The sequence below is a fragment of the Mustela lutreola genome, chromosome 4, assembly GCF_030435805.1.
Source record: "Mustela lutreola isolate mMusLut2 chromosome 4, mMusLut2.pri, whole genome shotgun sequence".
NCBI classification, from domain to species: domain Eukaryota; kingdom Metazoa; phylum Chordata; class Mammalia; order Carnivora; family Mustelidae; genus Mustela; species Mustela lutreola.
In genome coordinates this window covers 57814616-57839879 of record NC_081293.1, presented here as the reverse complement: position 1 = coordinate 57839879, position 25264 = coordinate 57814616, and the positions used below count along the sequence as shown (strand labels likewise).

General features: G+C 37.0%; 1 protein-coding gene across 5 annotated transcripts in view; it reads right to left on the bottom strand.

Annotated features, from left to right (window-relative positions):
- HERC4 (HECT and RLD domain containing E3 ubiquitin protein ligase 4) overlaps positions 1-25264 on the bottom strand; it is a 121510-nt gene that overhangs the window by 53929 nt on the left and 42317 nt on the right. For all 5 annotated transcript variants that reach the window (XR_009352602.1, XM_059170114.1, XM_059170115.1 and 2 more), the window contains exons 7-8: positions 18138-18268; positions 12393-12553 (exon numbers count right to left, since the gene is read on the bottom strand). Coding sequence is in view for 4 of the 5 variants with exons in the window: in XM_059170114.1 (XP_059026097.1) it covers positions 12393-12553; positions 18138-18268 (292 nt within the window). In the remaining variant the exon portion in view is untranslated. The remainder of the gene's footprint in view (positions 1-12392; positions 12554-18137; positions 18269-25264) is intronic.

The following is a 25264-nucleotide window of genomic DNA, read 5'->3' as shown; positions in this document are numbered from 1 at the left end:
ATTTATTTATTTGACAGAGATCACAAGTAGGCAGAGAGGCAGGCAGAGAGAGAGGAAGAGAAGCAGGCTCCCTGCCAAGCAAGCCTGATGCAGCACTTGATCCCAGGACCCAGGGATCATGACCTGAGCCAAAGGCAGATGCTTTAACCCACTTAGCCACCCAGTCACCTCTACAACCATTTTTCTTAAATAATAACTTAATTTTGATTCACACAAGATTTGTTTCTCCATTTAATCAAACGTATTTCATTGCCATAATGCTGAGAAAGGCTTTCCCATTTCATGTGTTTTTGTTTTTAAGTAATCAATACACCCAACATGGGGCTCCAATTCACAGCCCTGATATCAAGAGTCCCATACTCTTTTGACTGGGGCAGCGATGAACCCCAAGGCTTTTCCTATGTTTGAATCAGAGAATTATTTTAAGAACTTTCTAACATTTTTTTTTTTTTAAGATTTTATTTATTTATTTATTTATTTGACAGAGGAGACACAGAAAGAGAGGGAACACAAGCAGGAGGAAAAAGAGAGGCAGGCTTCCTGCCAAGCAAGGAGCCTAATGTAGGGCTGGATCCCAGGACCCAGAGATCAAGAGGTGAGCCCAAGGCAGATGCTTAACGACTGAGCCACCCAGGTGCCCCAGAACTTTTTAACATTTAATTCTTTAATCCCTTTATAACTTAGTATACACTATTAGGTTACCATTTAAACTGACCTTTTCTCCCCAATTTTCATGTGTTGAGTAATTCTCCTCCCTTCTCAGATTAGTGATGCCTTGTTTTAAAAAGTTATGAAAAGGCACTACCTCTTCCACCCATAACCACAATGCTAAAAATCCGACACTCTTCTCCAACAAAGTGTTCTCTCAAGGTCCTTCTCAATATATATCTCCAAGAACCATTACCAACCAACTAGAGTTTGTACTTGAAATAAAACTTACATACAATACCTACATGGAATTCCCCTCTCCCTGGACTTTCCATTAAATTCAAATGATCTGAATATCTATGTATATACCAATTATCTGATTTTTTAGTTTTATGTAGTATATACTGTCCTATCTAGAAGGGCTATTTCACACTCTTCTTTGCTCTTTACAAAATACTTTTTACATTGTCAGAAAAAATTGTTAAGACTTTGAAACAGGTCTCCCTGCCCACCAATACTAAGCCCTGAGGACCCTTTAGGAATCTCTCCACCTGAAAGGTATTACTGAGCTATTTACTATTCTGTAAATTGTACTTCTATTTAGGAGCAGTACTAACAGAAAGATACAACTATATACGTGCTTTTCTTTTTTTAAGATTTTATTTACTTACCTGAGAGAAAGCATGAATACAAGCAGGGGGAATGGCAGAGGGAGGCAGGCTCCCCACTGAGCAGGAAGCCCAACATACATTCAATCCCAGGACCCTGAGATCATGATGGGCTCAGAAAGCAGACACTTAATCAACTAAGCCACCCAAGTGCCCATGAATGTGCTTTTGATTTACAAGGAAAAAGGAGTACTTTTTGATGGTCTCTGAATTCTTTTATACTTTTAGGACATTCAGGACCCCAAACAGCTTCTTAAACAGAGTTTAAGAGGTTAAAAAGCACCAATACTATATTAGAATTTAAAGTTAAGGAAAAAAAAAAAAGCTTTCTTTTATCTTTTTAAAGATTTTATCTGCCGAGAGAGACTATGGGCACGCAAGCAGGGGTAGCAGCAGTCAGAGGGAAAAGCAGGCTCTCTGCTGAGCAAGGAGCCTGATGTGAGACTTGATCCCAGAACCCTGGGATCATGACCTGAGCTGAAGGGAGACACTTAACCAACTGAGCCACCCAGGTGTTCCCACCCCCCACCCCCACTCCCCACCCCCGCACTTTTAAAAAAGATTTATTTTAGAGAGAGAGGAAGCACACAGAGCTGGGGGAGATGCAGAGGAGTGAATCTTCAAGCAGATTCCCCTCTAAAGCATGGAACCCATTGCAGGGCTCAATTCCAGGACCCTGAGATCATGACTTGAGCCAAAATCAAGAGTTGGATACTTGATCAACTGAGCCACCCAGCACCTCTAAAACTACGAAAATTAAAAAAATTTTTTTTCAAAAATTTAAAATACTGATTCAATTTAAAAATGAGCAATAATGAACATAATACATGTTAACAAAGAGAACATAATAATACGAAAGTCATTTTGATTTCATGGACCCTCTGAGACAACACCACTATCCTGATGGAAGTCTGTTTGTTTTAGAACATGAAAGAATATAAATGAAGACAATGTAGCAAGTGAATTTTATTTGTCTTGGTTTATATTTTGTTCTGAAAGAAGCTATAAAATGTGTTAACATCTTAGCAAAGTCATTCAATTTTGAAGAGTGTGCTTCCATGGTTTAATGATTAATGCCTTCACCTATGATAAAATATTATTCTTTACTTTTTTATGTAATCTGATAGAGAATATTCTGTGTCTTATTAGAATAATCTTTGATGTTTTATGTTGACTTTGTTTTCATTATTTAAGGAGGGAAAAAAAAAAAACAAATGGTCCTCAGTTTTGGAAGAACTAAAAGTTCTTTTCAATCTTACTACCCTCCACATTTATTCTGCAATCTTTCACTGTCACTTTGGTAAAATAAGTAACCAAGTATTGTTTCTAACATCAATAGTTTTATCTTAATAAAGTGCTCAAATCTCCTCTCATGATTTCTTTGATTTTTGCCTTCCTATTATGGGTTTCAATTGTTTCCCCAAAATTCACATGTTGAAGTCTTAATCCCCAATAACTTAGAATATAACTGTATTTAGAGACAGGCTTTAAAGAGGAGATGAAGGTAGAATGAACTTGTTAGGGTACTTGGTGGTGTCCTTATTATAAGAGGAAGAGACATCAGCAATGCAAACACACAAAGAAAAAGCCATGTGAGAACACAGAAAAAGGCAACCATCGCAAGCCAAAGAGAGGCCTCAGAAGAAACCAAAACTCCTAACATGACACCTTTATCATGGACTTCTAGCCTCTAGAACGGTGAGAAAATAAATTTCTGTTGTATAAAGGCAGTCAGTCTGTGGTATTTTTTTATGGCAGCTCTAGCAAATGAACAACATGATTCGCAAAATCATATCCTAAATATAGGAAAACGAAAATTCTAAAATGCCTTTTACGCATCTGTGAAAATATCTTTGATATTTTCCAGAGAGGCTTGGATAATTATAAAAGTTATTCTTTTAATATGTAAGAAGAGATGCTAGGAATAATTAGCTTTGTTTGATGTGTTACTATTTCAAGAGTTGCATGGGAAGAATTGTCAAATCAGAAGAGACACTTAATCTTCCCTAAGTTAAATGTATATGGTGAAATGTAATTAATACAAACATTTCAAAAATTGTCTGTCTTATGATAAGTCCCTGGAGATTTGTCAATATCCTTGTTTTTCATATTTTTAAATGTGAAGTAAAGCACTATTCAATACTCTTATGAAATTGTTTTTATTTTCCTATACTTATCAAAGTCTAATTGGTTCTAATTTCAGTTATTAACTGTTATTTTAAACGTTTTATGGTATATTCTTACTGCTTTAATTCATATCTAGTATCTTCTTGGTTGCAAATGGGATGTATTTCAGACTTACTATGAAGTCATAAAAAATACTGATTTTTTTGTCAGGTGAAATCTCTTTACTTGATATTCTGCCTCACTTCAGCTTGTCAGTATCTCCTGGAGAGGAGTTTGTATCCCGGTCTGGCATCCCAGTTTCTGTGGCTGCTGCCTAGGAACACCTCTAGGTCACCCTCTAAGGTCACCTGGCTCTGGGACCCAGTGGGGTTTATGCTCACAGGTCTCACAGAACTTTATTCAACAGAAAGAGTTCTTAAACAGCTACCACCCCTAGGGTATAGCAAGAGACAACCGATAAAGATGTCCAATCTTTCTGTAAAAGTCCCATTAGCTTAGTTCCGTAGCTCTGGTCTGCGAAGCAGGCTTCTAATTGAACACAGGGCTAAGGGCCTACTGTAATCCTCCCCAGAGACCTCAGAGGGAGGGCCTTATCTCTGTGCTTTCCCTCTGCCACAATCTAGAGCACAATTACCTCCCAGAGAGGAACCGTATACACTTCTGGTGTCCTGGTTTTTGTGGCTGCCAAGCAGTGGATACCCCTTGAGTGCCCGGTTCTGATGGACTGCAGGATTTGCATTCCTGGGACAGGGGTCTCATGGGTTGTAACAATTCAAGAGAGTTCTTGGCTGGCTACCACCCCCCAGTCACAGCACAAACAGGAGACTGAATTATACCCCCATTCTTTCTGTGAAAAAGGTCTACTTGCATGTCCTGGAGCTTCAACCTTAGGGGCAGGATTCTGGTTTAGCATACATCTATCGACTTACTAAGGTGATCTCTGGGGACTAAGGCAAACAGATGTCATCTTTGCCCTGTCCCTCTGCATTACTACAAGTCACTGCTATCTCCTGGAATGGAGCTTGGACCATTATTTGATGTCCTGATTTTCATGACTACCACCCAGGGGACCCCTCTAGGCTCTCTGGTGGCTAGTGGGACTTTCACTTGTGGTCCTACAGTACTGTATATATTTGCATACCTTAAAAGCTGCTACCTGAGTGTCTGGCTTCCAATCAACCTGAATCTAAGTGCTGTCTGAGATCCTCCCATTTGGGACTCCCATAGGCCTTGGCACACCCTCAATTACTGGGAGCCACAAAAAATAAAAGACTTCTTGGACAATCACAAAGGTTTGAGAAATAACCAAAACCTAGGGCAGTTAAACTATATTACAAAGCTATAATAATCAAAACAGTATAGTATTGGCATAAAAACAGACACTTAGATCAATGAAACAGAATAGAGAAACCAGAAATAAACCCACAAATACATGGCCAATTTATAACAAAGGAGCCACAAATATATAATGGGAAAAGGACAATCTCTTAATAGATGGTGTTGGAAAACTGGAAGGCCACATGCGAAAGAATGAAACTGGACAACTATCTTACCCCATAAACACAAACGAACTCAAAACGGATTAAAGACTCGAACATTAAGACCTCAATCATAAAACTCCTGGAAGAAAACAAAAGCAGTAGTTGACATCAGTCTTAGAGATGATTTTTTGGGTTTGACACCAAAAGGAAAGACAAGAAAAACTAAAACTCTTCTGCATAGCAAAGGATACCATCAACAAAATGAAAAGGCAACCTGAGGGATGGAAGAAAGTATTTACAAATAATGTATGTGATAAGGGGTTAAATATCCAAAATAAATACAGAATGCATAAAAGCAATCTGATTAAAAATGGACAGAAAATCTGAATAAACATTTCTCCAAGGAAGATATACAGATGACCAACAGGAATATGAAAACGTGCTCAAAGTCACTCATCATTAGAGAAAAGCAAATCAAAACCACACAGAGATATCACCTGTAAGACTGGCTACTCTTAAAAACACAAGAAATAACAAGCGCTGGTGAAAATGTGGAGTAAAGGGAACCTTTGTGCACTGTTGGTGAGAATGTAAATTAGTATAGCCAACTACAGAAAATGATATGATGGAGATTCCTTAAAAAGTTAAAAATAGAATTACCATGTGATCTAGCAATTCTACTTCTGTGTATTTATCCAAAGAAAATGAAAAACAAAACAAAAAAACTTGAGACTATATGCACCCCTACATTTCTTGCAGCATTATTTCCAATACCCAAGACATGGAAGCAACCTAAGTATCCACTGATAGATGAATGGTTAAAGAAAATGTGACACACACACACACACACACACACACACACACACACACAGGAATATTATTTAGTCATAAAAAAGAATGAAATCTTGCTACTTGTTACAATATGTATGAGCCTTGAGGGTATTAGCTTAAGTGAAATAACTCAGAGATAGGCAAATACTGTATGATCTCATTTACTTCTATGTGGAATCTTAAGGGTGAAAAAAGCTCATAGATATAGGGAACAAATCAGTGGTTGCCAGAGGTAAGGCTTGTGGTAGGGTAGACAAGATGGGTGTAGGGGGTCAAAAGGTATACATCTGGACACAGATCCACACAGAAAGAGAATGCCATGTGAAGATGAAGGCAGTGATCTACTTGCCAGGAAATGCCAAAGACTGCCAGCAAACCACCAGAGGCTAGGAGAGACACATGGAACAGAGGATCCCTTATACCCCTCACAACAAAGTAACCCTGGGATGCCTGGATGGCTCAGGTGCCTAAGTGTTTTTGGCTCAGATCATGATCTCATGTCAGGCTCTCTGCTTCTCTCTCTCCCTCTATGCAACCCCCCGCCAACTGTGCTCCTGCGTGCTTTATCTCAAATAAGTATATAAAATCATTAAAAAGAGAAAGAAGAAGCAGCCCTGCTTTTTCTTGGATTTCTAGCCTCCAGAACTGAGTCAATAAATTTGTGTTGTTCAAGTTACCCAGTCTGTGGTATTTTGTTACAGCTGTCCTAGAACACTAACACAGCTGTCCAAACATTATACCTTCTAAAGAAAGGTCTGCTCTGTGCCAAGCTCCAAGGGCATAATTCCAAAGTCTGGAATAAGAATGTTTTTGTTCACCTGTGATCTTGAGGCCACAACAGACAGATTATGCTAACAATGTGATTTATGGTGGGGGCCATGGACTTCACCTCTGAAGGAACCAAGGAAATTCATATTTAATGGGCTGCCTGGGTGGTTCAGTCAGCTGAACATATGACTCTCTAGGTTTCAGCTCAGGTCATGATCTCATGAGTTACAAGATCAAGCCCCATGTCAGGCTCTGTCCTCAGTGGGGAGTCTGCTTGAAGACTCTTTCCCTTTGCCTCCTACCTCACTCACTCACTCTCTCTCTCTGAAATAAATCTTAAAAATATATATATTCACATTTAGCTAGTTTTTAATCTACACAGCCTTAGTATAGTGCAAAATAATTATCAACCCTTATATATATGATACACATATATGTAATTTGTGGTAAAATAAACACAAAATTTCCCATTTTAACCATTTAAATTGTATAATTCAGTGGCATTAAGTACATTCAAAATGTCCATCTATCAATTATTCATCTCCAGAAAGTTTTCATTGACACAATCAGAAACTCTGGGGAGGGGTTAAGATGGTGGAGGGGTAGGGTGATGGTAAGTTTGTCTCCTTCCTCAAATACAGCTAGATAAGTACAAATCATTCCGTACACCCAAGAAATCAATGAGAAGCCTTAGAGAACAAAGCTGCACATCTATAAACAGAAAAAATGACCAATGGAAGGTAGAACTGTGGAGAGCTGATTCATGGGAGAAAAAAGGCACCAGCACTGCACAGGGGAGGGAGCCCTAGTGGTGGAGTGGGTAGTAAGAGAAAAGGGGAGAGGGAAAGAGTTTGTTGGTGGGGGGGAGGGAGCAGTGAACACACACACATAGGACTGTACAAGAAAACTGTTCCCCAAAACCACTGACTGGAAAAAAGGAAAGAGTTTCAATACTGCCAGTTGTTTTTGTTTTTTTTAAAAGATTTATTTATTTGGCAGAAATCACAAGTAGGCAGAGAAGCAGGCAGAGAGAGAGGAGGAAGCAGGCTCCACGCCGAGCTGAGAGCCCAGTGCGGGGCTCGATCCCAAGACCCCGGGATCATAACCTGAGCTGAAGGCACAGGCTTTAACCCACTGAGCCACCCAGGTGCCCCTTCCTTTATTTTTTAAATTAAAAAAATTTTATCTTATTTTGCTTTATTTATATTTATTTATTTATTATTATTATTTTTAAAGATTTTATTTATCTATTTGACAGAGAGAGAGAGATCACAAGTAGGCAGAGAGGCAGGCAGAGAGAAAGGGGGAAGCAGCTCCCTACCTAGCAGAGCGCCTGATGCAGGGCCCGATCCAGGACCCTGAGATCATGACCTGAGCTGAAGGCAGGGGCCCAACCCACTGAGCCACCCAGGTGCCCCTATTTTTATTTATTTTATTTATTTATCCCAAAAGAACAAACAGGAAGAAGTGATGGCCAGGGATTTAAGCAATACAGAGAGAAGTAAGATGTCTGAACCAGAATTTAAAACAATTATAAGGATACTAGCTGGACTTGAAAAAAGCATAGAAGACACTAGACAATCCCTTACTACAGAGATAAAAAAGCTAAAACCTAGTCAAGCTGAAATTAAAAATGCTATAGCTGACAGCAAACCCAAATGGATGCCATAACAATGAAGATATATAAAGCAAAGGAATGAATCAGTGATGCTGAAGATAAAATTACAGAAAACAATGAAGCTGAGGAGGAAAAACAAAGATGATGGATCACAAAGGTAGACTTAGGGAACTCTGACTTATTAAAACATAGTTAACATTCATATCATAGGAGTCCCAGAATGATGAAAAGATAGAAGGGGCAGAAAGTTTATTTGAGCAAATTACAGCTGAACACTTCCCCTTAAGTAATCTGGTGAAGGACACAGACCTCAAAATCCAAGAAGCATGGAGAAATCCCATTAAATTCAACAAAAGCCAGCCATCGCCAGGGGTACCATAATCAAACTCACAAAATACACAAACAAGGAAAGAATTCTGAAAGCAGCTAGGGGGAAAAGAAAGTCCTTAAGCTACAAGGGAAGACAGATCAGGATCACAGATCTGTCATAGTAACTTGGCAGGCCGGAAGAGAATGCCAGGATTTATTCATTTATTTATTTATTTATTTTTAAATTTTTATTTATTTATTTGAGAGAGAGAGTGAGTGAGAGAGAACGTGAGAGGGGAGAGGGTGAGAGGGAGAAGCAGACTCCCTACTGAGCAGGGAGCCCCATGTGGGACTCCATACTGGGACCCTGGGATCATGACCTGAGCCAAAGGCAAAGGCTCAACAAATAAGCCACGCAGGCAGCCAACAGGATATATTTAAAGTGTTGAAAGGGAAAAAAAGTGCAGCCAAGAATATTTTATCCTGAAAGGTTATATCATTCAGAAAAGAATGAAAGATGAAGAGTTTCCCAGACAAACAAAAACTAAAGGAATTCATGACCACTTAACTAACCATGCAAGAATATTAAGGTGGGGGTGGAGGCCTGGTTGGCTCAGTGGGTTAAAGCCTCTGCCTTCGGCTCAGGTCATGATCCCAGGGTCCTAGGATCAAGCCCCACGTCGAGCTCTCTGCTCAGTGGGGAGCCTGCTTCCTCCTCTCTCTCTCTGCCTGCCTCTCTGCCTACTTGTGATCTGTCTGTCAAATAAATAAATAAAAATCTTAAAAAAAAAGAAAGAAAGAAAGAAATATTAAGGGGGACTCTCCAGGGGAAAAAAACCACCAAAATCAACAAAAAAGAAAGGAATACAGATCATCATCAGAAACACCAACATTACAGGTAACACAATGACACAAAATTTGTATTTTTTAATAATGACTCTGAATGTAAATAACTAAATGCTCTAATCAGAAGACACAGGGTATCAGAATGCATTAAAAAAACCAATACCCATCTATATGCTGCCTATAAGAGTCTCATTTTAGACCTAAAGATGCAATCAGAAATTCTGTTCCCATTAAACAATCCCTCTGTTCTCCCCTCCGCTGCCAAGGCCCTGGTAACCACTATTCTACTTTCTGTCTCTATACATTTGACTGTTCCAGGTACCTCACATAAGACCAGTCATATGATATATTATCCTTTTGTGAGTAGCTCTTTTGACTTACCATATTATTTGCAAGGTTCATCCATGTTGTATCACATATCAAAATTTTACTCCTTTTTATGGCTAATTTTCAACTACATGCACATACCACATTTTTTTTCCATCTACTCATCTGCTGATGGACACTTGAGTTGTTCACACTTTTGGCTACTGTGAATCTACAAATTTCTGATGAAACTAAACTTCAGCAACACAACTAATTTTAAAATTCCATTTCCTAAATGAAACAAGAGGAAACCAGAGAGGGAGACAAACCGTAAGAGAGGAATAATGTCAGGAAACAAACTGAGGGTTCCTGGAGTGGAGGAGGGTGGGATGGATGGGGCAGCTGGGTGATGAACACTGGGGAGGGTGTATGTTGTGTACACTGTATACTGTGTAAGACTTTTGAATCACAGACCTATACTCCTGAAACAAATAACACACTATATGTTAATTTAAAAATTCCATTTCCTTTCTCATTTGAATGCAAATAATCTCAAGGTACAGTTTCAAGGGTAACAAAATGCACCCCTAACTGACTAAACTTCACAAACAAAAATACATGATTCCCTACAATATTCATGCTCCTTTAAGAAACTATATGAAAGAAACTAATATAATAAATCACCAACATGCCACTAAGGACACAAGAACAGTATTACTAAAATAAATGCATGTTCTAAAGTTAAGAGTGACTGGAAGAAAATGAAGGCATATACTAAATACAAAATGAAACAAAAGCAAGACAAAATAGTATCACAGGCTGACCTTTGCTATATAAAAGCAGAACTGAAATAGCCTTTTAGTTACAAAAAAAAAAAAAAATCTTCAAGGTCATTCATAAAAAGTTATGGATCTTTTCAAATATCAATCTTCACTGTATGCTTATCACTAAATAAAATCTTGACAGAATACACAATTCAAAGAAAAATCTCTAAGGAAATCAGACATAGTAAAATGAACAGGAAGAAAATTCTGAGAATTAGTTTAGGATGATAAAGGAAATATACATATTTGGAAATATATGTATTTTTAAAAGCATATTTTTTTTTTTTAAAGATTTTATTTATTTATTTGACAGAGAGAAATCACAAGTAGATGGAGAGGCAGGCAGAGAGAGAGAGGGAAGCAGGCTCCCTGCTGAGCAGAGAGCCCGATGCGGGACTCGATCCCAGGACCCCGAGATCATGACCTGAGCCGAAGGCAGCAGCTTAACCCACTGAGCCACCCAGGTGCCCCTTAAAAGCATATTTTATCTTTTTAAAAAATATTTTACTTATTTGAGAGACAGTGAAAGAGAGCACGAGCGGGGTGAGGGGCAGAAGGAGAAGCAGGCTCTCTGCTAAGCAGGGAGCTCATTGCAGGGCTCAATCCTGGGACTCCAGGATCCTGATCTGAGCCAAAGGCAGACATTTAACTGACCAAGCCACCCAGGCACCCTTACCCCCTTATATTGCAGCCTGTTAAAAAAGTAAATGAGAAAACCACATTCAAATGTTTCAAACTCTTTAGGAAATTAATACCAATGAAAAAATAACCAGATCTACTGAAAATAATAGAAAATAAAAATAAATAAATCACAGATGGGGCTAAAGCAGTAGGGATAGGAAAACAAATTTTAAAAATTTCATACCTTAAGTAGGGAATATATTCACATGATTCAAATTTCAAAAAAAAAAAAAAAAAAAAACTGTCATGTATCTTAAAGTCCTGTATATACTCAAATAAATTGAAAGCAGGGTCTTCAAGGGATATCTGTACGCCCATGTTTACATGATTCACAACAGTCACAAAAGGTGAAAACAATCCAATGTCCACAAGAAGTTAGGAGACAAACAAAATATGGTATATAAGTACAATAAAATGTTATGTAGCCTTTTTTAAAGAGAAAGGAAATCCTGACACATGCTACAGAATGGATAAACCGAAAGGACATTATGCTAAATTTATGAAGTCAGTCACAAAAAGACAAATACTGTATGATTCCACTTACATGAGGTACCTAGAGCCAAGTCAAATACATAGACACCAAATGTAGAATGGTATTTGCCTGCCAGTGGGAGGAGTGAATGCAGAGTTGCTGTTTAATGAATACAAAGTTCTAGTTTTGTAAGATGAAAAGAGTTCTGGGGCGCCTGGGTGGCTCAGTGGGTTAAGCCGCTGCCTTCGGCTCAGGTCATGATCTCAGGGTCCTGGGATCGAGTCCCACATCGGGCTCTCTGCTCAGCAGGGAGCCTGCTTCCTTCTCTCACTCTCTATCTGCCTGCCTCTCTGCCTACTTGTGATCTCTGTCTGTCAAATAAATAAAATCTTTAAAAAAAAAAAAAAAAAAAAAAAAGAAAAGAGTTCTGGAGACTAGGGTTGTTCAACAATGTGAATGTTCTGAACACTACTGAACTATACACCTTAAATGGTTAAGTTCATAAATTTTATGTTATGTGTATCCTACACAAGACAAAAATACTTCTGCCCAATGGCATCTAGCCACAGTCCAGTTCCCATGTGCCCAGCCCTCTGAAACCAATTTTACTACTTTATCATGAGTTTTCTTATGCATAAATAAGCAAGTATAGACAAATGAAGCAAATGCATACACTATTCTGTATCTTGGTATTTTCATTAAACAATGTAGTTTGGAACTGTTTCCTGTCAAACACAGAAAACTTCATCATTTAAGAGCAACATTTTACTAACTTTAACTTGTACAGCAAAGCTTTAATATAACAAAACTTACCAGTATCTGGTGGACACTGCCCATTATAAGGGAACCAATTTCCTTTCACAGTGAAAGGACTTTTCCTGTTGCTTGTTGAACCAGTTCCTAGCTGCCCATTACCACCAAGTCCAAAAGAATAAATTCGTCCTGATGAAGGAACAAAAGCAGAAGTGTGCTGCCTAGAGTAAAATGATAGAAAATCTGACTTAATGTTACCTTCCAAACAATTTACATTTAGAAAAGCATACAATAATTAACTGATGTAATTTTTTCTCTTCAAAAATACATTAACAAAACCTTTACAGTTCTAAAATTTTCTGTATAAACTAGTTATTAAAAGTCTTACTCTACACTGAATAAATTTTCTACTACAAAGGCAGGCTGCATAAGCATGACCCCAAAATTTTCTACAACTGTTCAAATTTAAAAAGGCTCAGACCTATAGTGGAATTCCTAATAAGAGATAATTCAGTACAAGGGGTAGCATCTAACTATATTGTCCAAGTTCTCCCCTTTCCTTCCCTATAAAATTCTAGCTTAAAGCATCTATAAGGATCCACCTCTGGACACCAATCATAAGTTTTATAGTAAGAAGTGGGCAAGTAATCCAGTACCAATCAGAAGACTGAGGGGGGTGTGTGTGTATATAATAAAACAATGCATAAATATATAAAATAAAACAATGTTTCCTTTTTCTTTTCTTTTCTTTTTTTTTTTAAAGATTTTATTTATTTATTTGTCATAGAGAGAGAAGCGAGAGCAAGCACAGGCAGACAGAGTGGCAGGCAGAGGCAGAAGGAGAAGCAGGCTCCCTGCCAAGCAAGGAGCCCGATGTGGGACTCGATCCCAGGACGCCGGGATCATGACCTGAGCCTAAGGCAGCCGCTTAACCAACTGAGCCACCCAGGCGTCCCCAGTGTTTCCTTTTTCTAAAGGAACTGTTTAAAGCCACTAAGTTTTAGGGTGGTTTGATAATGTATTACCTACACTGGCAAATTCTTTCAGGGCACCTTCAAAGTCAGTTCAAACAAATACAAATAGTTTTGAAAACAAATAGTTTTCAGATTTCTTTGCTTTTCCCTGTGGCATTCCCTTCAGTTCCTGGCAAACTAACCTGTTATTTAAAAGGGGTTTTGAGTCAAAGGGGTCTTTAAGTTATCTAGTCTGCCATGTTACTGAAAATCTAAGTAGAATCTAAGAACTGTCCCAAGTCCCCTCTAAAGAGATTTCCAGAGGTTAAAGGGCTGATGCTTTTTCCCCTTTTAATGTCTTTTTTCCCCTTCTGAGAGTCAGAAATTTAAGATCTAGAATATTCAAAAGTAATTCTATATACAAAGGAATTTAAAAAGTCACTGTGCATGCCCAAGAAGAGGTGCGGGCTCAGAAAAGATAGGTGCCTAGGTGGCTTAGTTGTTTAAGTGTCTTGCCTTTGGCTCTGGAATCAAGCTCCTCATTGGGCTCCCTGCTCAGCAGGGAGCCTGCTTCTCCCTTTCCTGCTCCCCTTGCTTGTGCATGCTCTCTTTCTCCTTATCAAATAAATAATCTTAAAAAAAAAAAAAAGAAAGAAAGAAAAGAAAAGACCCAAGAAGACCTTATGTTTACACCTCAAAGGCTTATGTGTCCCTGCCACAGAGATAACCTATGACAATCAGGAAAAGAAAATCAGCAACCCTGGAAAAAGTATCTGATGTCCAGAGCTATACATTATTAGAGTCAAATGTCCAGTTTAAAAGAAAAAAAAATCATAGGACTTACAAAGAAATTGGGATGTCTGGCTTATTTAAAGGAAAACAAAATTAACCAACACAGGTAAACAAATGATACAGCCACTTTAAAAGGCAATTTGATGGTTTCTTACAAAACTAAACATACTCCTACAATAAGATCTGCAAATCATGCTCCTTGTTATTTATCCAAAAAGTCAAAAAGTTGTGACCCACGAAAAACTGCACACAGACATTTTTAGTTGTTTTATTCATAATTGCCAAGCCTAGGAAACAAACAACATATTCTTCAGAAGGGAAATGCTTTCATCCAGACAATAAAATACTATTCGGTGCTAAAAAGAAATCAGTGATTAAGCCATCAAAAATGAAGGGACCACAAGTGCAAATTACCAAGCAAAAGAAGCCAATCGGCAAAGGCTACATACTTTATGATATTCCAACTTTATAGTATTCTGGAGAAGGCAAAACTAAGAGTATAAAGATCAGTGATAGCCATAGGTTAGGTAGGTGGAAAGGATGAACAGGAGGATCACAGAGGAATTTTATAGCAATGAAATTACTCTATGTAATACTATGATGGTAGATACATGTCATTATACATTTCTCTGAACCCACAGAATGTACAACACCAAGAGTGAACCCTAATGTAAACTATGTTTATCTGATAATGATTTGACAATGTAAATTCATTAACTGGAACAAATACACCACTTTGGTGGAGAATGTTGATAATAGAAGAGCCTATGCATATGTAGGTGCAAGTACAATGGAAATCTCTGTATCTTCTACTTAATTTTGCTGTGAACCTAAAACTTCCATAAAAAATAAAGTCTATTAAAAAAAAAAAACCCAAACTGGGCACCTGGGTGGCTCAACCGGTTAAGCATCCAACTCTTGGTTTTAGCTCAGGCTATGGTCTCAGGGTCGTGAGATCAATGCCATGTTGGGCTCTATGCTCAGCTCAGAGTCTGCTTAACATTCTCTTTCTCCCTCTGCCCCTGCTCCCACTCTCTCTCTCAAATAAATAAAATCTTTGAAAAACGAAAACAAAAAACCAACAGAAACTATCCCCAAGAAAGACCAGAGGGAAAATCTTAACAGGTAAAAACTAAAATAATTATCTTAAAAATGTTCAAATAACTAAAGGAAGACAAGAAAGTCAAGAAAACAATATATAAACAAAACGGAAATATCAATAAAGGAACAGAAAGCCTAAAAACAAATCAAAGAGAAACTGTGGAGATGAAAAGTACAGTAATTAAAATGAAAAACTCACTAGAGAGATTCAAAAGCAGATCTGAGCAGGCAGAAAAAGAAATGAGGGAATTAGAAGTCTCAGAAAGAAAAAAGATTGAAGAAAAGTTGAAGAGAACCTAAGGGACCTACAGGATATCAAATGGACCAATACAGGTAGGTACCGTGGGAATGCCAAAATGTAAAAAAAAAATAAAGGGAAAGATCAAAGATATAATGGCCCCAAACTTCCCCCAAATTTGAAGAAAGACATAAGCATCCAAGAAACTCAATGAATTTCAACAGGATGAACTAAAGAGACCTGCACCTAGATATATTACACTCTGTCCAAAGATAAAGAAAGAAATCTGATAGCATCAAGGGAGAAGTGACTTGTCACACACCTAAAGGATCCTTAATAAGATTATGAGATTTCTCACCAGAAACTCTGGAGGTCAGAATGGACTAGACTAACACAATCAAAGTGCTTAAAGAAATAAACTATCAACCAAGAATCGAATGTCTGGCAAACTATCCTTTCAAAGTGAGGGAGGAATTAAGATTTTATTATAATTAAGACTTATAATTAAGATTTATATATAAACAAAAGCTAAGGGAGTTGGTTATCTATATACTAATAATGAATAATCCAAAAAGAAATTTAAAAGACATGATGAAAACTACAAAAAAATTACTGAAACAAATTAAAGACAAATGAAAAGATAGCTCCTATTCTATGGCTTGGAAGACTTAATATTGTTAAGATGTCAATACTTCCCAAAGTGATCTACAGATTTAATTCAATCTGTCTCAAATCATGTAAACAAATTCAAATCATGATTAAGTAACACTATTTACCCAGGAGATCAGTACCCAAAAACCTGGCAGTAACAGGATGAGTTAAATAATTATATATGCACATAACTGAATAAAACACAGCAATGAGATCTAATGAAGGCAAACCACAGCTTCACAGATACAGATAATCAATCAAACAAGTTAACATGTTATAAGAAAGTCACCGAAGACTACCTACAGTATGATTTCAAGTATCTGAAGTTAACAGCTGGCAAAACTGAACCATATATATATATATATATATATACACATACACATACACATACACACACACACACACATACATACATACAATTTTGGGGGGGGCATATTATATAGGGATATCTACTACATAGAAAAAACTAAGCCCCCAGAAATGAAACCCGTGAGGTCACATTCCATGTCTGTTTCAAACTGAATATGTTCTTAAAAAAATAAAATATTTTTTTCCTATGGAAAAAAAAAAAAACTAAGCTAAGTGGTCAAAACTTAGTCAAAGTACATTTTGTTTTTTGGAAGTCTATCTAATTTAGTCCACCAAAGGTGAAGCTCAATTTCAACATTGTGACTCCTATTTACTCTCAAGAACTGGGAACCAGTATTCCAATTCAATTTTTACCAATAACTAATTTTATGTGTTAAATAATTAACTGCTCAATTTTCTCATTCTTTACACTAAAAATAGGTGGATGGAACACCTGGGTGGCTCAGTGATTAAGCGTCTGCCTTCAGCTCAGGTCATGATCCTGAGGATCGAGCCCTACTGGGCTCCCTGCTCTGCGGGAAGCCTACTTCTCCGTCTCCCACTCCCCCTGCTCGTGCTCCCTCTCTGGCTGTCTCTCTCACTCTGTCAAATAAATGAAAATCTTAAAAAAAAAAAGAAATGGAAAAGAAAAAGAAAAAGAAAAAAAAGATGATCTGTACTTGCTCTTCAAGTGTGATGCTATATACAATGTACTACTATATATTCATTATTAATATCTTGCCCCACCCAGTTAAATTTGTTTCAAATATAGAAAAGTAAAATAATCAGTAGAAAAGGTATTTCTCTTGTTAACTATTACTCCTCAGGAGCAAATTAGGCATTTAGAGAAGAAAGTTTGTATCTTAGATTCCTTAATTGCTAACAATTAAAAAAAAATCCCTACTTCCAGCTAGGAACTAGTTATCTTCCAGTAATCTGAAAAATGACCGACAGAAAGGGAAAAAGGAAAGACACCCTATTATGTTCTTCAGGCTTTCTGGAAACAAGGAATTATTCCTTTGGCCATATTTATGCAAATCCACAAGAAAGGTTAAACTGTAGACATCAAGGGGACAGGCCCTATTCAAATAGGAATGCCCCGCAATTGTTACCATGGCAAAATGAAGTCTACAATGTTACCAAGCATGCTGCTGGCATTGCTGTAAATAAACTAAGGCAAGATTCTTTTTGTCTAGAAAATTTCTGGGGCGCCTGGGTGGCTCAGTGGGTTAGGGCCTCTGCCTTCGGCTCGGGTCATGATCCCAGCGTCCTGGGATCGAGCCCCACGTCGGGCTTTCTGCTCAGCGGGGAGCCTGCTTCCTCCTCTCTCTCTGCCTGCCTCTCTGCTTACTTGTGGTCTCTGTCTGTCAAATAAATAAATAAAATCTTTAAAAAAAAAAAAAAAAGAAAATTTCTGTGCATGCTGAAAACATTAAACGCTCTGAGAGCCAAGACAGAGCTTCCTGAAACATGTAAAGGCAAACGATCAGACAAAAAGGAAGCCAAAGAAAAAAGTACCTAAATTCAACTGAAGTACCAGCCTGCTCCACCCAAAGAAGTACACTTTGTGAGAACCAAACTAGAACCTGCTCCCTATAAATTTATGACCAGGTAAGTGTAAAAAAAAAAAAATAAATAAAAGACCTCTGGACTGTTAAAAAAAAAAAAATCCTAAATAATTGTGTTATGGAGACTAAGATACTCTCTTATATAACAGTTTACCTTCCACAAGCAATCTGAGTGACAATGCTTCCCATAAGTTCAAAAACTTTCCTTGGGTTTATTTCATGACTGGTAGAGTTATGACCCAATTGACCATACCCTCCAGCTCCAAAAGTAAACACTCCACCTTCCTAAAAAAAAAAAAAGAGAGAGAGAGAGAAAAGACAAAACCCTTTATCATTAGAAGGCCTTATCAAAGAAAATAATCTTTAAGAAAACAGGTTAATCTTAATATATGCAGTCAATTTTTCTCTTCTATTGTCTCTGCAATTTAACAGACAACAGCTGACTTTTCAGGGTAGAATCCCTTAAACCTAAGAGAAGTGCAGGCTATTTTCACATATTTTAAAAGCACTTATGTTCTTATCATTATATTTAGTTGAAGCCATCATTAAAGAGACACTAATCATTTTCTGCACTGCCTTTCATGGTCATTATATTCATGATCTTATTGAATCCCAAGTACATAACCTGTAATGTATCACAAAACCTAAAACTGGTTATCGTCTTCAGTTTTCAAACTAGTTATGCTTTTATACAAAGCTCTGCAGAAAGAGTGCAATTAAACCAGAATGCACAAATATAGTTCTTTTTAACACACAGTTGCTACAATGCAGGGGTTGGGGCATCAAACCCTTGTGCAGTCAAAAATCCACATACAACTTTTGCCTCTGCCAAACTTTACTAAAGCCTACACTCCTGCCTAAAAACCTTACTGTTTACATAAACAATACCTAACTTAACTTTTTTGGTATTTCTAGGCTACACAGTTTACCTATAAGTTTTTTCAAATTGTTGCAATCTCTAAAATCTTTACCAATATATTTGTTTTAAAAGATCTGTGTATAAGTGGACCCATTCAGTTCAAACCTGTGTTATTCAAGGGTCAACTATATATAGTCTTTAAAAAATTTATGGTAAAATATAAAACTGGGTTAGGTTAAATATATAAAAAAGTAATTTGTCATAACAGCTTAACACAAACACAATTGGTTTTTCAGTTTAACTACTTTTCTTCAGAATTATAGCTGTATATACAATTTTATATTCTGCTTTTAACATTTAGTAGTGTAAGTGTATATATGACTATGTAAGGAAATTGATTTTTCTTTTTAAAACATTTTATCATGAAAATTCCAAACTACACAAAAGTAAACACATGTATATATAAATAAAAATATATATACATACACACACTATCATATAACCATCACTTGGCTTTAACAAGGAGCAAAAGTTAAATAACCTTGTTTCGTCAATGCCCCTCCCATTTTTCTTCTTCAGGGTGCTTTTAAGCAAAAAAGAAAAAAGAAGTACTAGAGTACTTTAAAGCAAACGGTGGACATCAAATCCTTTCACCTATGAATGTGTATATATCTTTAATGACATAAACTTTGCACATATATAAATACAAAACACAGTAATAATATATTTACAAAATTAATATTAATTTCCTTTTTTTGACAGAAATGGCAAAGTGTTTATTTTTTTATTTATGGTTTTTGTAACTGGTATCTTTTTTTCCCAGTTTTATTTAGGTATGATGAATTGATGAATAAAACTGTATATATTTGAAGTATACAATGTGATTTCGCATACGAATACACTGTGAAATAATGACCACAAAGAAGTTGTTAAACACACCCATTGTCTCACATGTTGTTTTTTTTTTTTTTTTTTTTAAGAATGCTTCAGATCTACTCTCCTGGCAAATTTCAGGCATAGAATACAGTATTGTTAACTAGTCACTATGCTGTACATCTTATAACAGAAAGTTTGTACCCCTGACCAATTTCCCCCCATTTCCACTACCCCAACTCGAGACCCCAGGAAAGAACATTCTATCCTCCATTTCTACAAATTTGACTTTTCTTAAGATTCCCCACATAAATAACATGATAATGGTATTTCTCTTTCTCTGGCTTATTTCACTTAGAATAATGTCCTCCGCCAGGTTCATCCATGTTGTTGCAAATGCAAGTATTTCCCTCTTTTTTGTGGTTTAATATTGTTCTTCCGTGTGTGTGTGTGTGTATGTGTGCATATACATATACATCACACATATTCTCATCTGGTAATGGACACTTAGGTTTTTTCTTGGCTATTGTTAAAAATGCTACAGGGTCACCTGGGTGGCTGTCGTTGGGCATCTGCCTTCAGCTCAGGTCATGATCCCAGGGTCCCCTGGGATCCAACCCCATATCGGGCTCCCTACTTGGTGGGAAGCCTGCTTCTCCCCCTCCCATTCCCCCTACTTGTGTTCCTCTCTCGCTGTCCCTGTCAAATAAATAAAATCTTAAAAAAAAAAAAAAAAAAAAAGCTACAATGAACATGGGAGTGCAGTTAACTCTTCAACAACCTGTTGTTTCCTTCAGGTATATACTCAGAAGTGGAATTTGCTGGGCCATATAGCTCCATTTGTAATTTTTTGAGGAACCTCCCTCCATATTGTTTTCTATTTGCACCAGTTTACATTTCCACCAGCAGTGGGAACAAGGATTCCCCTTTTCTTCACTTCCTCACCAGTATCTGTCCTTTTTTTTTTTTTTGGTAATAATCATCCTAACAGATGGAGGGTGTTATCTCACTGTGTCTTTGATGTGTGTTTCCCTGATGACTGTGAGGTTAACATTAAGCACCTTTTCACGAACCTGTTGGCCATTTGTTATATTCTTTGGAAAAGCATCTATTCAAGGTCCTTTGCCCATTTTTAAACTAAATTCTTCATTTTTTTTAGCCACTGAGTTATAGGAGTTCCTTTTATATTTTGAATATTAAGCCCTTACCAGATAAACGGTCTGCTAATATTTTCTCATTCCATAGGGCTGCCTTTTCATTTCACTGACTGTGTCCTCTGCTGTGCAAAATCTTCATTTGTAGTTCTTAATTTATTTTTGCTCTTGTTACTTGTGCTTTTAGTGTCATATCCAAAAATGATGACCAAGACCAATGTTTTTCACCCCATGTTTTCATCTAGGAGTTTTAGTTTCAAGCCTTACATTAGGTCTTTAGTTCATTTTGAGTTACATTTTGTTAACGGCAAAAACAGGGGTTCAATTTCTTTCTTCTGCATATAGACATCCAGTTTTCCCCACACCGGTTATTGAAGAGACCAAACTTTCCCACTGTGTGTTGTTGGTGCCTTACCACTGATTAGTTAACTGTATAGATGTGGGTTTATTTCTGGGCTATCCATGGTTTGACTGGTTTATGTGTCTGTTTATGCCAGTACTATACTGTTCTGATTACTAGAGCTTTGTAATCTAGCTTGAAATCAGGAGCTTGATGCTCCAGCTTTGCTGTTCTTTCTCAAGATTGCTTGGTTATTCCTGGTCTTTTGTGGTTCCATATGAATTTCAGGATTTTCTATTTCTGTGAAAAATGCCACTGGAATTTTGATAGGGGCTACACTGAATCTGTGGATCACTTTCAGTAGTACAGACATATTAACAAAATCAATTCTTCTAATCCAAGAACATGTACTATCTTTAGATTTATTTGTATCTTCAATTTTTCTCACTGATGCCTTACATAGTTTTCAGCGCAGAGGTCTTTCACTCCTTAGTTAAAATTCATTCCTCAGTAGTTTATTGTTTTTGATGATACTGTAGATGGGACGGACTACTTTATTAATTTCTCTTTCAGAGTTTGCTTAGTGTATAGAGATACAACTGATTTTTGTATGTTGACTTTGTATCCTGCAACTTTACTGAATTCAATTTTTGGTTCAAACAGAGTTTTGGGTGAGTCCTGTATATAGGGTTTTGTATATATAATATTATGTCATCTGCAAACAGACAACTTTAGTTTTTTTCTTTCTAATTTGGATGCCTTTTACTTCTTTTTCTCTACTAAAATAACTCTGGCTAAGACATTCAGTACTACACTGAACAGAGGTGATGAGGGTGGGCATCTTCATCTTATTTTTGATCTTACAGGAAGAACGTTCAGCTTTTCACCACTAAATATATTAGCTGTGGGCCTATCATTTATGGCCAATGTTACATATTCCTCCTATACTTTACTGAGAATTTTTATCATGAAAGGATGTTGAATTTCACCAAATGCTTTTCCTCCATCTACTAGGATGATCATATGATTTTTATGACAACTAATGTGTATTGACTGGTTTGCAGATGTTGAACCATTCTTACCTCCCAGGGATAAATCTCACTTGATTATGGTATGTGATTAAATTTGGTTTGCTGGTATTTTTTAAGGAGTTTTGCATCAATGCCCATCAAGGATATTGGCCTGTAATTTTATTTTTTCTGTACTATCTTTGTTTGGCTTTGGTATGAGCATAATGGTGGCCTCATTTGAAAGTGTTTCCTCCTATTTTTTTTGAAAAGTTTGAGATGGACTGGCATTATTATTAAATGGGAGAATTCACCAGTGAAGCCATCTGGTCCTGGGGTTTCTCTCCCCAGATTCAATTTCCTTACTAATTAAAGCTCTGTTTAGATTTGCTATTTCTTCATGATTCACTCTTTGTAGCTTGGATGTTTCTAGGAATTTATCCATTTCATCTACGTTATCCAATTTGTTGGCATGTAATTGTTCACAATAGGTTCTTAAAATCTTTTATTTGTACAGTATCAGTTGTAATATCCCTTCTCCATTTTTGACTTTGAGTCTTTTTTTTTTTTTTTTTAGTTTCCCTAAAGATCTGTCGATTTTTCCCCCCTCTTTTCAGGAAAACAGTTCTTGGTTTTGTCATCTTTTGTAATGTACTTTTTGTCTATTTTTACTCTGACCTTTTTAATATTCTTCCTTCTGCTAACTCTGGGCTCAGTTTGGTTTTCTTTTTCCCTAGTTCCTGGAAGTATAAAGACTGTCTCTTTGAGAGCTTGCTTTTTCTTCTTTCTTAATGTAGCTATTTATTGCTACAGATACTTTACTGGATATGCAGTGACAGTATTATCACTATCTATCCCTCTTAGAGTTGTTTTTGTGGCATCCCGTAAGTTTCGGTATGTGTGTTTCCATTTTCACTTGTCTCAATATATTTAATTTCTCTTTTACTTATTTCTTGACCCACTGATTGTTCAGGAGGGTGCTTTTAAATATCCACATATCTGCAAATTTTCTGCCTCTCCTATTATTGATTTATACCACTGTCACTGGAAAAGATACCTGATACGATTTCAATCTTCTTAAATTTGTTAAGACTTGTTTTATGACCTAACATATAATCTCTCCTGCAGAATATTCTGTTTTGTCCTTGAGGAGAATGTGTATGTGCTGCTGTTGGATGGAGTGCTCTGTGTATCTGTTAAGTCCATTTGATATAAAGTAGTTCAAGTCCTTTATTTCCTTATAGACTTTCCACATGGATGACCTATCTGTTGTTTAAAGTGGGGGTATTGGAGTCTCCTACTATTACTGCTGTGTCTCCAGCTCTGTTACTGTTTGTTTAATAAAACTTAGATGCTCTCGTGTTGAGTGCATATATAAGTATAGTTGTTATATTCTCTTCATGAACTGACCCCTTTAATTTTAATATCTTAATATCGGATACTGAGGCCATGTTAAAAATTTTCCTGATTACTTTATTAAATCACACCAAAGTACATGTCTCCTTGGTAATGTTAAAAATAAGTAGGGACGCCTGGGTGGCTCAGTTGGTTGGACGACTGCCTTCGGCTTAGGTCATGATCCCTGAGTCCCGGGATCGAGTCCCACATCAGGCTCCCGGCTCCATGGGGAGTCTGCTTCTCCCTCTGACCTTCTCCTTGCTCATGCTCTCTCTCTGTCTCTCTCTCAAATAAATAAATAAAATCATCAAAAAAAAATAAAAATAATAAGTAGGTTGGGGCGCCTGGGCGGCTCAGTGGTTTAATGCCTCTGCCTTAGGCTCAGGTCATGATCCCAGGGTCCTGGGATCAAGCCCCACACTGGGCTCTCTGCTCAGCAGGAAGCCTGCTTCTTCCTCTCTCTCTGCCTGCCTCTCTGCCTACTTGTGATCTCTCTCTGTGAAATAAATAAATAAAATCTTTAAAAAAAAAATAAGTAGGTTAACAAGTTTCACAGCTTAATCTATCCACATTAAGCTTAATGTTTCAATCCTTGTCTTTATCCACTATTAGGGAGATTAGATTAGATTAGAGATTTTTCTAATCTTATTATTTCTTCTAGGTTTATTAGTTGGAATTCTACAAAAAACTTAACTCATCAACTACTAAAATTACTCTGAAATACAATCTGCAAATAGGAGGCAGGGGAAATGCATCTTTCTTATTTACTAATTTTTTAAAACATGAGCTGTCCTAGCAACTTCAAAATATAATACTGTTATAAGCAATTAAGTTTGCTTTGTATTGACTTGAGGATGAAAAATATCATAATGAAATCATGGGTTTTTATATGTTTGGTGTATTTCCATTTATTGCCATTATTATTTCTTTTTGTGAAAACTCCTGGATGCTGTCCCTCTGACATGACCTTATAACACCTAATAGCCAAGGCTATTCTGAGATGTCCCACCTCCCCCACCTCCAGATATGAAATCAGGCTCTTCTCCAAAAAGCCCTGGTTATTGTTCATATAGAGTCTACAATAATCATGGGATGCCCACTGTTTCCAGATTGTACATGGCTAATTACTTCCAGGACCATTCAGTGATCACGGCAAAAAAATTTTTAGAAGGAAAACAATAAGAGTTCGTAATGATACTCTTAGAGGTGATTAAAAGATCACAGGATCTTAATTTAATTCCTATTGTTTTCTATCTCTTTTAAGCTGAAGGTCATAGTTTCTAATGATAGTAAAGTATTTATTTGCTTTATCCTATCCTGTACGTAATATATTGAGAGTAAGTATCAATTTTACTACTAACAATTAAGACTACAGAGGGCAGTTTAAAATTTTGGGGTAAATTCAGTTTATGTTTAGGCTACTTCCTACTAGTGATATACAACAAAATACTATATTTTAAAAGGACTTGATTAAAAGAATTCTCCTTCTGTAGTTGTGCCACTAGTATATTTTATTTTTAAGTACTTTTTAACAAGTACTTAAAAACATCTATGTTAGGGGCGCCTGGGTGGCTCAGTGGATTAAAGCCTCTGCCTTCAGCTCAGGTCATGTTCCCCAGGTCCTGGGATTGAGACCCACACTGCACTCTC